This window comes from Ochotona curzoniae, unplaced genomic scaffold (genome assembly GCF_017591425.1).
Source record: "Ochotona curzoniae isolate NIBS_2020 unplaced genomic scaffold, NIBS_Ocur_1.0 contig_3527, whole genome shotgun sequence".
In the NCBI taxonomy this organism is placed as follows: Eukaryota; Metazoa; Chordata; class Mammalia; order Lagomorpha; family Ochotonidae; genus Ochotona; species Ochotona curzoniae.
Genome location: NW_024465897.1, coordinates 788,451 through 800,563, shown reverse-complemented (window position 1 = coordinate 800,563; position 12,113 = coordinate 788,451). Strand labels below are relative to the sequence as shown.

The 12,113-nt window shown below is 56.7% G+C and overlaps 2 protein-coding genes across 2 annotated transcripts; both read right to left on the bottom strand.

Annotated features, from left to right (window-relative positions):
* Nucleotides 1-53: 53 nt before the first annotated feature.
* TMEM223 (transmembrane protein 223) lies at nucleotides 54-821 on the bottom strand. The gene is made up of 2 exons (XM_040981852.1): nucleotides 494-821; nucleotides 54-394 (listed from the first exon to the last, which is right to left on the bottom strand). Exons 1-2 carry the CDS (start codon nucleotides 819-821, stop codon nucleotides 102-104), a joined length of 621 nt encoding a protein of 206 aa, XP_040837786.1. The 3' UTR covers nucleotides 54-101.
* A 119-nt stretch (nucleotides 822-940) lies between these two features.
* On the bottom strand, nucleotides 941-11,302 carry NXF1 (nuclear RNA export factor 1). Its single transcript, XM_040981910.1, has 21 exons — nucleotides 11,171-11,302; nucleotides 9,695-9,878; nucleotides 8,930-9,083; nucleotides 7,693-7,776; nucleotides 7,505-7,609; nucleotides 7,306-7,386; nucleotides 7,143-7,212; nucleotides 6,927-7,015; nucleotides 6,700-6,807; nucleotides 6,439-6,548; nucleotides 4,629-4,665; nucleotides 4,352-4,420; nucleotides 4,216-4,271; nucleotides 3,993-4,100; nucleotides 3,827-3,885; nucleotides 3,628-3,743; nucleotides 3,449-3,491; nucleotides 2,899-2,971; nucleotides 2,262-2,444; nucleotides 1,340-1,400; nucleotides 941-1,251 (listed from the first exon to the last, which is right to left on the bottom strand). Exons 1-21 carry the CDS (start codon nucleotides 11,196-11,198, stop codon nucleotides 1,213-1,215), a joined length of 1,857 nt encoding a protein of 618 aa, XP_040837844.1. The 5' UTR covers nucleotides 11,199-11,302; the 3' UTR covers nucleotides 941-1,212.
* Nucleotides 11,303-12,113: the final 811 nt, after the last annotated feature.

Sequence of the window (12,113 nt, the reverse complement as noted above, 5' to 3'; positions counted from 1 at the left end):
CCTTGACTGTTAAGCAGATAGCCCCGAGGAAGGCTGGAGCAGACAGGGCCTGCTTGGCAAGACCGCCCTTTATTTTCTGGCAAGGAATCTGGGCCCCTTCCTCACAAGCTGCGGTAGGCTCCCACCGTGTGGTCGAAGAGCTGAGTGTTGGGAAAGTGTCCAGCCTTGTCCAAGAGGAAGTAGAAGCGCCTGCCCTTGACCTTCAGAGGCAGCATGGCAGGGACTTCACCCCGGTGGGCCATGCAGGAGACCTGGCTCACGGGGATGGTGAGCTGGGCCCCCAGGCCAAAGGGCGCGTGTGTGGTCAGGGTCACCTGCTGCCCGCCGGCCCGCAGCACCACTGAGCGCACGGACCGCAGAGAGAACACCAGGCCGGCCGCCAACACCAGGGCTCCTGCGGGGACAGCGGAGGCGGGATGAGGGGAGCCCGGGGCCGCTCCCGGGCCGGGTGGGGAGGGCGCATTGCGGGGCTCGGGGCCCGCGGAGGACTTACCGACAGCGCCGCAGCCCGCGGCCAGCCCGTACCGCCAGAGCGCGGCGCGCAGGTCCCCCCGCCGCCGGTCCGCGTCCGGAGGCTGGGCCGGGACTGGTGGCCCGGACAGGGCTGCAGCAGTCAGGGAGGCCCAGAAGACGGCCTGGCCGGCGCAGAAGAGCCCGAGGACGGTGAAGAAGCGGCCCCGCTCGTGCTGGAAGAGGAGCACGTCCCGTGGCGGGGCGGCGGCGTGCAGGGCCCGGAGCAGGAGCGGGCCCCGGCGCGCGCGGAGCAGCAGCCTGCCGAGGCCCAGCGGCCTGCCGAGGCCCAGCGGCCAGGGCGCCGCCATGCCCGCGCGCCGTCGGGGCGGGACTGCGGGCGGGGCTCGCGGTGGCCCTCCTGCGGGAAGCTGCCCGCGGGAGCCCCCTCCAGGCCGAAGCGGAACAGTCAGGCACGCAGACACAAAAGACAACATCACTCTTTATCTTAAAAAGTCGGGAGGATCCTGGGGTTAAGTACACAAAGCACCTAGGCCTTCGGTAGTTTAGTGTCAGTCCTACAAGGTACGCTTTGGCTTCCTGCCCGGTGAGGCTCAGTCTCCGGAGTTCTCCAGAAGGCAGCAAGGAGAGGGACTCGGCGGCCCCTCTCCTTGGTCACAGTCACAGGGCGGCTTTGCGCCAGTGGAAGAGAGGATGACAACCGATGGTATCCGGGGCTATTTACAGGGGCCTCTGGGCATCTCACTTCATGAACGCCACTTCCGGAATCTTGCCTTTGGCCTGGAGAACAAGACAGGGTCAGGAGTGCCAGGGCCATCCTCTTGCCTGCCCAGAAGCTGCCTGAGGCTGCTGCATTCCCCAGCGTTACCTTGAGAAGGGTGAAGGCCTGCGCAGATCTGGTGTAGTCCCAGTTGTTGTCCTGAAGGCACCTGTAGTGCACAAAGACCCATGAGATCCAAATGTGGCCACTCTGGTGAGATGCCACCTCAGCAGGGCTGGCCAGGGGGCTGCTGGCTTCAGCACCTGCCACCTGCAATGAGCACTAGTTTGTGTCCTGACTGCTCCATGTCCCAGCCAGCTGACAGCCTAAGAAAGCAGCTGGGGATGGCCCAAAGTGCTCCGGCTCCCACATGGGAGCCCGGAGGGCTTTAGCCACGGCCACCCCTAGTCGGTGTGGCCTTTTGGGGAGTGAACCAACAGAAAATCTGTTCCTTTCAAATAACTAAAAAGAGAAAAGCTACTTCTGAATCCATACAGGTCATGTTTGGAGGGCCAGGACTCCATCCTGACCTCCGTGTGAGTGGAAGGGACTCAAGCATGTGGGCCACCACACAGTTCCCCAGCCACATTAGGAGGCCAGATCACAGGTGAAACAGCTGGGGCTCAAACCGGGACCCCAGATGGGATGGCGACATCCCAAGCTGTGCCACGATGTTGGCCTCAGGACAAATTTTTATAAGCTATTCTTTAAAAACACATTTTAAAAGCAGACATAGGAACAGGGGAAACGGAGGAAGGGCTGGAAGAGGGGAGAGAGAAGAACTGGCTTACTGCTCAAACGGTCAGCATGGCTGGTCCAAGACCAACAGCCAGCGCCTCCTCCAGGGCGCCCACATAGTGCAGGGACCCAGGCTGCCTTCCCACGTGGACAGGAAGTGGTGCAGCAGGGACTCAAGTTGGCACCTGCACAGGATGCTGGCGCTCTAGGTGTTGACTTTATCACTAGATCACAACCCAGAAACTTTTTAAGTAACAAGGAGTTTTGGTTCCTACACACGCTCAGCACTCACTTCTGTGACCACTCCAGGTTCATGCCGGACTGTGTAGAGAAGGCTTGCAACATTTCCTGCTGCTCCGGGGACAGGGTGGGCACGGGGCTGGAGGAAGGCGTGGGGGCAGGCATGGCAAAGGCTCTCTGGATCTCTTCAGGGCTGGCATTCCTCACAAACAGCTCATCGTTGACGATACACAGCCTTGGGGACAAAGAATACCTTCAGCAGCTGCTCAGAGACCCCCATCCTCCCACATCACTCCTTCTCTGACTCTGGGCATGCAGACCCTCCCCAGTGCTGGCTGCTGCCTTGGTCCCCCATCTGCAGAGCTCCTCCTCTGGGCTTGGTATTCACAATCACAAGGTGGTCACAAAGCATACTAGAGTCCCATGTTCTCCTCCAGGGACAGCTGAGCCCTTGTCTATGTTATCTGTCTTCACAACAAACTTCCAAGTGAGCATTGCTATGGAAGCTTTCTGGTGAAGCAGTGGGCCCATGGCTGGTAGAGGAGTCACAAGGACAATCCCGACAGCCCACTCTGCAGCCAGGCCATGCTCTCTGTGTGAGCTGCAGGCCCACATCTGCCACCGAGCACTGACCACACTGCTGGCCAGCATCTGGGACTGGTGCCCAACCCAGTGAACCGGACACTTACCCTGAGTTGCTGGCAGGAACAGCTATGAATGTCCGAGTAAAGGCTCGCAAAGAATCCCGAGCCTTCCCGTCCACTGCGAAGAGAACGGCAAGGGCCATTAGAGCCACTCGTGTTTACAGCCGCTTGCATCACTGTCTGCTTGGAATCCAAGACCCTGAGAGGGCCACACGGGAGTGATCATGTTACACATGGGAGCAGACGTGGCGCAAAGGGTCCCACTATTAACCCACCAAGAGCACGTTTGTGCACTGGGCTGGACTTTTCTCACTTCCCCTGGTCCTCTAAGCCCATCTACGAACACACAGAAGATGCTGGGCCTTGGAGGCAACTTGTTCAGAGTCCCAGAATCAAGCTGCAGAGGGAAACCCAGACCTAGGCTTCAAAGTCTAGGTTCTCCTAATCTAGCCTAGCATTTTCCTACACAACAGGCTCAGCACAATTGCTTTAGGAGCCAACGTGGGATTGGAAAGGGACAGAATGCTGAGAGGCAGAGAGCGTTGGAGACCATAGCTGGAGGAGGGAACATGCTCAGGACCCCCCAAATTCTCACCTTCCTTGAAGACACCGTTGACGGAAAAACACAGTAACGTGTTCTGAAAAAGAAGCATCAGGGAACACTGGAGGCTTCCCAGCAAGCACCCCACGGGCGCTGACCTCTTAAATGCCACTCCCCTGCCCCCTCCCCCACCCAGTTCAAGGCTTCTGCCAGGACACCAAGTAAGCGCTTACGGTCTGGGCGCTTATGTCTACAACGAAGGAATTGACGTCATGCTGAGTTTTGGGCAGCTCATTGAGGAAGGCCACGACATTGAGACGCGTGTGCTTCAGCAGTCGGAAGCGCAGGGCTAGGGTGCGGGAAGTACAGGGTTAGGCTGCCATGCCTGCCCAGGCTCCATGGCCAAGACCCTCCCAGCCACACTAAACTTACTAGGGTCCTTGAGCTTCTTCACATTTCTGCTATCCTTGAAGTACTCGGCCAAGCTGCTCCTGGGGGGAAAGCAGGCTGTGATGAGAACACGACGTTTCCAGACAGGGCTGGTCTCTTCCTGCTGGGAAACGCTGTGGGCCCAGGCAGGCCTGGGATGGCAGCTCACCGGCCGGGGTTCTGGGGGATGAAAGGAATGCTCAGGGAGCAGCAGGCGCCGTCATGGTAGGCGTCCAGGAGGCCCTGCCGGTCTCCAGAGTCATAAATCGCATAGTACCTGTTGGGGCAAAGGGGACAACTTTAAACTCAGCACCCACAGGGGCCCCAGCAGCTCTTGGAGTGAACTGGGCTTGGTACAGTGCGCCCACAGCCTGGTACCCCGGGATACTTACTGCTGCAGGAAGTGCAGGACCAGACTCTTAAGGTTTTCTGTTCCAAAGTAGCTTCCCTGGAAGCAAACAGGTGTTACGACCACAGAGCTAAAGGATGCGCCCAGCTCCCTGTTCCAGCTCTGTCTCCAGTTCTCACCTTGCAGGGCGGCAACAGCGTGGGAGCTTCGACATCAAAGGCAATAGGCGGGGGCAACTCATGGCCATCCTGTGGAGACAAAGTGAAAGTTTACACCAAAGGAAGAATGCCTAAGTAGATGGAAGAGGGTGAAAGGCCGGAAAAGGGTCCAGGAATCCTACCAGATGCAACTTATGCCTGTTTTCTGGGAAGTGAGGTTAACTTTTGTCACGGGCCTGTGTTAGTGGGAGCGGGACACTGTACTCTCTAAACAGGATTAAAATGGCTATCAACTTACCAGGCGTAACAATTTGGGGAATCGCTCGCGAACGGCGCTGTCAAGAATGGGACAGAAGTGAGCGATGTTTCAGAGCCCCCATGCCTCCTGGGCTGCTTGAGGAGCAAACACATCAAGGCCCAAGGGACAGCCCATCCCATCCTGCTCATCCCCCACTCCTCCCCAGCCTGTGCTCAGAGAAAAATGGCTCCCACTCCCCACCTGACCCAGGGCTCCCAGCCACAGACTGCCCTGAAGGCTGTCACTTTCCTCTCTGCCTCACCCCACGTGCCACAAAGAGTAGCACTCCCAGCCCAGGCTTTAAGCCCAGGCCCTCCTTCCCCTCCCTGCCCCCCTTACCTTCCACCTACTCACCTGCGCAGCCCAGGGAGGAGGGAATAGGGTGGGAGCCCAGGCTCTGCAGCCTCACCAGGTATCATCCATCAGTTCTGCCAGGTCTGGCCTTGGCCAAGACCAGAGCACACCACAGGGATGGCACAGGATGTTGGGGCAGGGAGATGAGCAAGGCGGGGCTCAAAAGGGGGAGGTGAAGACAAGAAAGCAAGAAGCGAAAGGAGAACAGGAGAGGGGCAAGTGAGAGATGGGGAGACTTGGGGCAGGTGGGAGGAAAGAGCCAGGCCAAACGGACGAACGAGGTGGCAACGAGGCGTTCAGAGAGTAGAAAGGGAAAGGAGGAAGACACCCGGACACAGCCTGTTCCTTCAGCTGGCCCTCTCCCAGTGGTCCAGGGGAACAGCGGGAAAGCAACCCTTGCCAGGGTGAGCGGGCACTGACTGCTGGCCAGGTCTCTGTCTGCTCCCTGGGTTCCGAAGTCAATTGGGTGGGCGTGGGAAGCAACACAGCCATGGGGGCAGGAGACAGCCCTCAGCAGTGAGGGTTCAGGCCGCTGCAAAGTGGGGGGGGGTGAGGATCCATGCCCCACCTCTGTTGGCCCCCAAGTTCTCTCCTGATGGCCCCTCTGCGGCTGTGCCTGTCTTAGGTTGTTCCTTCCCTGAGGAATCTTACCCGTCTCTGGCTAACCAGCCATCCTCCAGGGCCAAGCAGGGTGACGTGAGGTGTGCAAGTGAGGGAGGGGCAATGCCCCTAACAGGGCCACTTCTGTCTCCTTGGCAGCCTAGGCCCCCGTGGCCTCCACGCCCAGCACCAGTCTTGGGATCCCGCGTCTGCTGGCGGGGCCCCAGCTCTGGTCATATGTCTTGGGGAACCCAGGTTTCTTCTCCAGGGAGGGCCCAGCTCACAGCACAGGACGAGACACACAGATTGCACGGCATCAGCCGCCAGGAGGCCTCAGCATCAGCACGGGGAGGCAAGCCCAGCTGACAGCCTTGGGCAGGTGGACTGTGAGAAAAGGGTCCCTCTTGGCACATCAGCAAGAGGGGCCATCATAAGATAAAGGAGGACAAAGGACCAAAAACTATCTTAGTCAAAAACTCCAGGTGCAGAGGGCTTTCTCAGTCCAAGGCAAGCCCATGTGTGGGGCACGTGTAAGACACCCCCGAGCCAGAGTACAAAAGGGAAATGTCCTTCCTGGAACAACAGGGTGGGCAGATTCCAGAAGAGGCTGTATTCAGGAAGGAAGGAGAAAGGCCAGGGAGCCAAGTAAACAAGCAGTGTGGTGAAAGCCAAGGGAAGAACTGAGGGAGGCTCGGACACATGTTGGGTCCAGGAGAGGAGCATGGGATCCTCCCGAGCCACAAGTGGCTCCAGCTCAGGGCTGCGCTTGTCCTGCAGACGGTGCTGGTCAGGGGCGTCAGCTCAGCCTCCCAGGGGGTGAAGGTCCCCAGGAGGGGAGACAGAGCCTACAACTGACCTGATGTAGGTGGACTGGTCTCGGAAGGTGTCACACAAGGGATTTCCATCAAGCCACAGTTCTTCTAGCTTCAGCCCTTTTATCTTGTCTAACTCCCGCTCAGACTTCAACTACAAAGAACGGGGAAATGAGGGAGGAGAGATGCTGGTGAGACAGCCGGCTGACCTCCACACTGCTAATCCCTACCCTTACCTCCCAGCCCCCACAGCCCCCCCCAGTCCCTGCCCACCCACCAGAGCACAGCCACGCTATCATGCTCACTTCATTTCCGGAGAGGTTCAGCACCTTCAGGTTGGGCGCCTTCTGCACCAGGGCTGACATGTCATCCAGCTTGAAGAGCCTATTGTCACTCACATTCAAGGATAACAGCTGTAAGAGAGAAAGTTTAGTGCTGCCAGTGAGTGGATCCAAAGGCAGATCTAGTCCTGATCCTATCCCATCTACTCCACGCCACTTCCCCACATCTGATACTGGGCCAAAGGCCTTACCTCTGGAATATTCTCTTCAATGATTCGCAGGGTAGCAGCCATACAATTTCGACGATTCAGTACAACGTCAATATTCTGGGCCACCAAATCTTTTGGAAGCAGAAAGAAAAACAAGAGAAATCTAAGAGGGCTCGCCTGGGCCAGTGTTGGAACTAAACTGTTCTCAACACTCCTGCCCTGACACATTCCTTCTATGTCCTCCTTCCTGAGAATTACCGGGGTCTGAACGCAGGCCCTTGAGGTCAAGTGCTTGCTGGGAGCCATCATATCGTTTGCTCATGATCACCTGCAGAGGAACAACGGAAGACAGTTCAGTTATCACAAGGTACGGAAGGTGCAGCAGACAGGTGTACACATTGAAAACTAAAGCCAGCCCTACCTTGAGCTGGTCTATTTGTTCTGGCTTCAGTTCATTCTGTATAGTGCGCGGTGGGGCCGAAGAGTTAATAATGATAGATATCTGGAGGAAGACACGAAGGGCAGAGTAACTCCAGGTGAAGACAAGCCCCAAACTGCGACCCCGTTCCTGCACCACGCACCAATTCCCACCTCCAGTTGAAGCAAGTTCTTTAACATACCCTTCTGTTGTCCCGATCCAAAATCTTACAGTTAACTGCCTTCAATGCAGATGCAGTGCTGGCATCTTCGACAAAAAACTGAGCCCGTGTGTTCTCATAGTGAAACTGCAAGAGCCGAGAGCATTCACCAGTCTGAGAAACCAGAACCCCCGTCCTCCCAGGTGCCCTGCTGGCCAGCCATGTCTCACCTCAACGGGGGTAAACGGGACACTGCACTTGCTCTGAATCATGCTCATGAGCCACGACTTGTCATACTTTCTGCCATAAGGAATCTAGAAATGAGAAGAAGACGAAAGATGGACACTCTACGTAACTAACGCTCTACAGTACAATCCAGCACATTTTTGTTTTAAAGATTTATTTCTGTTGGGAAGGCAGATCTGATTCACAGACCACAGAGAGGTAGATCTTTCATGTGCTGGTTCACGCCCTCAAAAGGCTGCCATGGCTGGAGTCCAACTGATCCGATTCTAAACCAGGAGCCAGGAACTTCTTCCTGGCCTTCCACACAGGTGCAGGGCCCAAGGCTGTGAGCCGTCCTTGACTGCTTTCCCAGGCCACAAGCAGGGAGCTGGATGGGAAGTGGAGCAGGCGGGACAAGAACTGATGCCCACATAGGATCCCAGTGCTTGCAAGCAGAGGATTGGCCAGTTGAGCCATTGTATTACCCCAAGTTTTTCTAAAGAAAGGACAATTGGACCCAGCATGGTACCCTAGCAGCTAAAGTTCTAGCCCTGAATGCGCTGGGATCCCATATGGACACTGGTCCTAATCCCAGCGGCCCTGCTCCCCATCTAGCTTCCTGCTTGTGGCCTGGGAAAGCAGTTGAGGATGGCCCAAAGCCTTGGGACCCTGCGCCTGCGTGGGAGACCTAGAAGCGCCTCCTGGCTCCTGGTTTTAGATCGGCACAGCTCCGACCATTGCAGCCACTTGCAGAGTAACTCCACAGATGGAAGATCTTCCTCTCTGTATATCTGACTTTCAAATAAAATTAAAGTAAATCTTGGGAAAAAAAATTGACCCATATGTTAAAAAAAAAGGACACATCACAGCTTTACACTTGAGACACATGGCTTCCTTAGCCTCCTTCCTATCTACTTATATACTTCTTATCCTTCCAAACAATTAAGTTGCTCAATTAAAAAAATGTTAACAAGTTACCTACACTGTGTCTGCCTGTCACTAAAGCGCATGGGATTCCAAGACCCATCTTCGGCCAGCTGACCAGGAGGACTGCAGGAACCCTCTAGCTGGTGACCCCTCGGAGCCCTTCGGCCCATGCCCACCAGCCCTTCTCAGCCTGTTCTCCAGTGTTCTAAGCTCTCAACTTCCAGGAGACAGAGCAGATCCCTGACTGCACAGCAAGGTGTTGAGAGCACCGCCACCCCAAGCAAGGTCTCCAGCTTCCCTTCCCGCAGCACTCACTGTGATCTTGAACCAGTTTTTGGAGGTCCCGTCCTGGCTGGTGCCAGCCCCTCCTCTCTCTGTAGGAGTCTTGTCTCTCCGAACAGTCACATGAATACGCTCCCGATCGTGCCACGTGTCGCCGCGGCGGTTAGGGCGAGCCCCATAGGGGGTGCTGTGAGGGGCAGAGAGCAAACCGTCCACACGTGCTCAGGTCTCCTCAGAGCCTGCCCTGTGCCGCACAGGACTCCCTGGTCCACGCATTTCTTACACTTCTCGGCCTTCAGATAAATCATGCTGCTAATCCCCAACAGACAAATAGTGCATGTTCTTTCTGATACAAGGCAACGTTCATGCAAAGTACAGAACAAACAGGCATATAGGTGAGCAAGTATGTGCATGTATTCTTACGGATGAGCTGCATAATTAAGACTAGTGCATTGGGAAGTGAAGGTATGTCACAGCAGGCATTTCCACTCCCCGTGAAACAGTTAAATATATCTTGACAACATGACACTAGCATCTCTATCTTGTCTATACCTACAACTCCATGGTATACGTAAACAGCAGGATGTTAAACCTGTAACTATTACTAAAGGAATATACCACTGCGGTATGTGGGGGGAGGGGTTGGGGAACGAGCAAGGAGAGGGGAAAGGACCAATCTCACACAATAAGGACAAACCTGTATCATGGGAAATAAAACAATTTCTGAAGAAACACGTGGACATACACATAGGATACACAGCCTAGGGTCTATAATAACCCAGACCACGGATCACTTACTACCGTCCACGGGGAGCGTCCTGCGCATCACTCATCGCCACATCTCCATCGTCTTCCTCCAGCCGGTTGGACCGGACCCCAGAGCCACCTCTTCCAGAGCGACGGTTACTCTCACCATACTTCCACCGGAAAGGACCCCGACCTTTCTTTCTTCTTTGAGGGAAACTAACGCGGTCATCGTACTCTGGCGACGGAAACAGGCACACCAATTAGAAAGTGTCGCTGGTCCCAGTTCCTCGGGGGTGGCAGTCACAGCGCCAGCATGCGGGACAGGCTACCCAAGAGCCTCAGAGGTCCCCTCCGGAAAGCTCTGTGGAGAGCCTGCTGCGAGGTGGCGGCAGGGAAAACGCTGTTGAAAGGGTGTGCGGGCCTTTGGACAAACAAAGCAGTAACCAAAACCACTGAGAAGCAGAATAGAGAAGTGTGGGCCACGAGCCTGACCCCTGCAGACCATTGCAACTTTGCCACTGACCGACTTCTTGTCTGTACTCTCCCAACGCAAGTGACAACAAGGGCAGTGCTGGCTCTTTAAAATAGCTGCGTGCTTCTGAGCTTCACTCAGGTTTCCAGGCGCTCTTGGCCTTCTTGCCCATCAAAGCCCTCTCTAACTCAGGAGCTGGGACCCAGGATCAGGCCCTAAGAAGCAGCACCCTAACACCTGAGAACCTCAAAGGTCCCAGAGTGCTCTCCGGGAGCAGGACTTCCCGACTCCTGCTTTAATGGTGTTCACGACTCGCCAAAGGGGTCTACGTAATGCCCAGTCCTCCACAAACAACAAACTCCAGCAAACAGCCCCCAGCGAAGCACAATACCTGGGTAGAAGGGCCATGGACAAGTATGGGGGCGTTCTGCAGCACCCGGCACTAGGCTACCGGCAGTGGACAGTCGCAGATGCGGACACACACAAGGGTAGTTACTTCCCACCCCGAGGGCGGTAGGGAGCGGGGACCCAAGCGATGCACTCACTCCAGCTCGGTGCAGGTAACCCAGCTCTCAAAACCCGGCTGCCGCGCTCTCCTAACCACTACCAGGGACTCAGGGCCGGCGGGAAGATGGGACTAAAAACATCCTAGTCTCAAGACATTGAAGCCAAAGCCACAGACCAGAGAGCGAGGCCGACCGGACGCGGTTACCAAATACACAAATAAAACACACAAACAGGGCACCAGAGCGGCCCACTGAGTCACAGCCAAACCCAGCTGACAGGCACCGACCGCTCCGGGTTCAAAGGCGTCCCGTCACCTCGCCCCGGGCCGCAGCACCTGCCCAACGCCCGTGCTCCGGGGGTCCCCGAGTCGCGCGCCCCCGCTCGAGTCCGGCCGCTCCTCCCGGGCCCGCCGCGCCCCCGGCCGCCCCGCGCCGCTGCCCTCGACGCCGGACACCCCTCGCGGCCTCTCGCCCCGGAGCTGCGGCTAGGCCGGCGCCGCCCACTCGGAGCCCGGTGGGTCCCCTCCACCCCCGAGGGCCACCACGAACCGTTGTACGACTTCCCCTCGTCCGCCATCGCACCGCACGGAGCAGGGACGCCGAGGCGCGCTGGCCACGACGCCACCAAACGTCCGAGCGCCCGAGGACTCCAGACTCAAGCGCTCCTACGCCGGGCGCCACCGCATTTATCCGTGAAGCACGTCGCGCGCCGCTGACGTCAGCGCCATGTGGGCGGAGCCTCGGGCCCGGCGCGCCCCCCGCGCGTGCGCACTTACAAGCAGCCGGGCGCCGCGCCACGCTCCCCGCCCCCTCCCTTGAACGCTGGAGTCGCTGCTGAGCAGTATTAAACGCTGTAGAGCCCCTAAACGCTGGAGCAGCCCCTAAAGGCCAGAACAATACTAAACGCCGGAGCAAGCAACGGCTGCAGCCCAGAACTCGGGGCAGAAACAGGGCCTACCCAGCGCATTGCAAATAGTATTTAAGCCCCTGTTTAGCTCCTCACCAGTGGCGGATCAATGAATACCTCCCTTAATCCTACAACGGATTAATAATCATCAAGTCGGAAACCCCAATCCATGACTTTTTTCCCCATTAATTCTTGGCTCATAACGCGTTACGAACGTAAGAGTGACTTAACAAACACATGGGAAACCAATACATTTCTGTTGTTTTCCAATACAGGTAAGCCACACTGCACCACGCCCACCCTCCCCCACAGGTGTAGCGCTAAATCCCATCACAGAGACAGCTGGGCAATGAACGTAGCTAGCTGTGGCAGATTACTTGCCCAGGGATGCCAAGAAGGCAGGACATTTTAAACGCCAGGGCCAGAGCCCGGCCATAAAATTTTCACCTTGCACATGCTGGGATTCCCATATGTGTACCAGCTGGTGTCTCGCTGCTCCACTTCTCATCTAGCTCACAGTGTTATCTGGCTCCTTGCTTTAAATCACCTCAGCTCTGGCCCTGAAGCCACTTGCAGAATGAACCA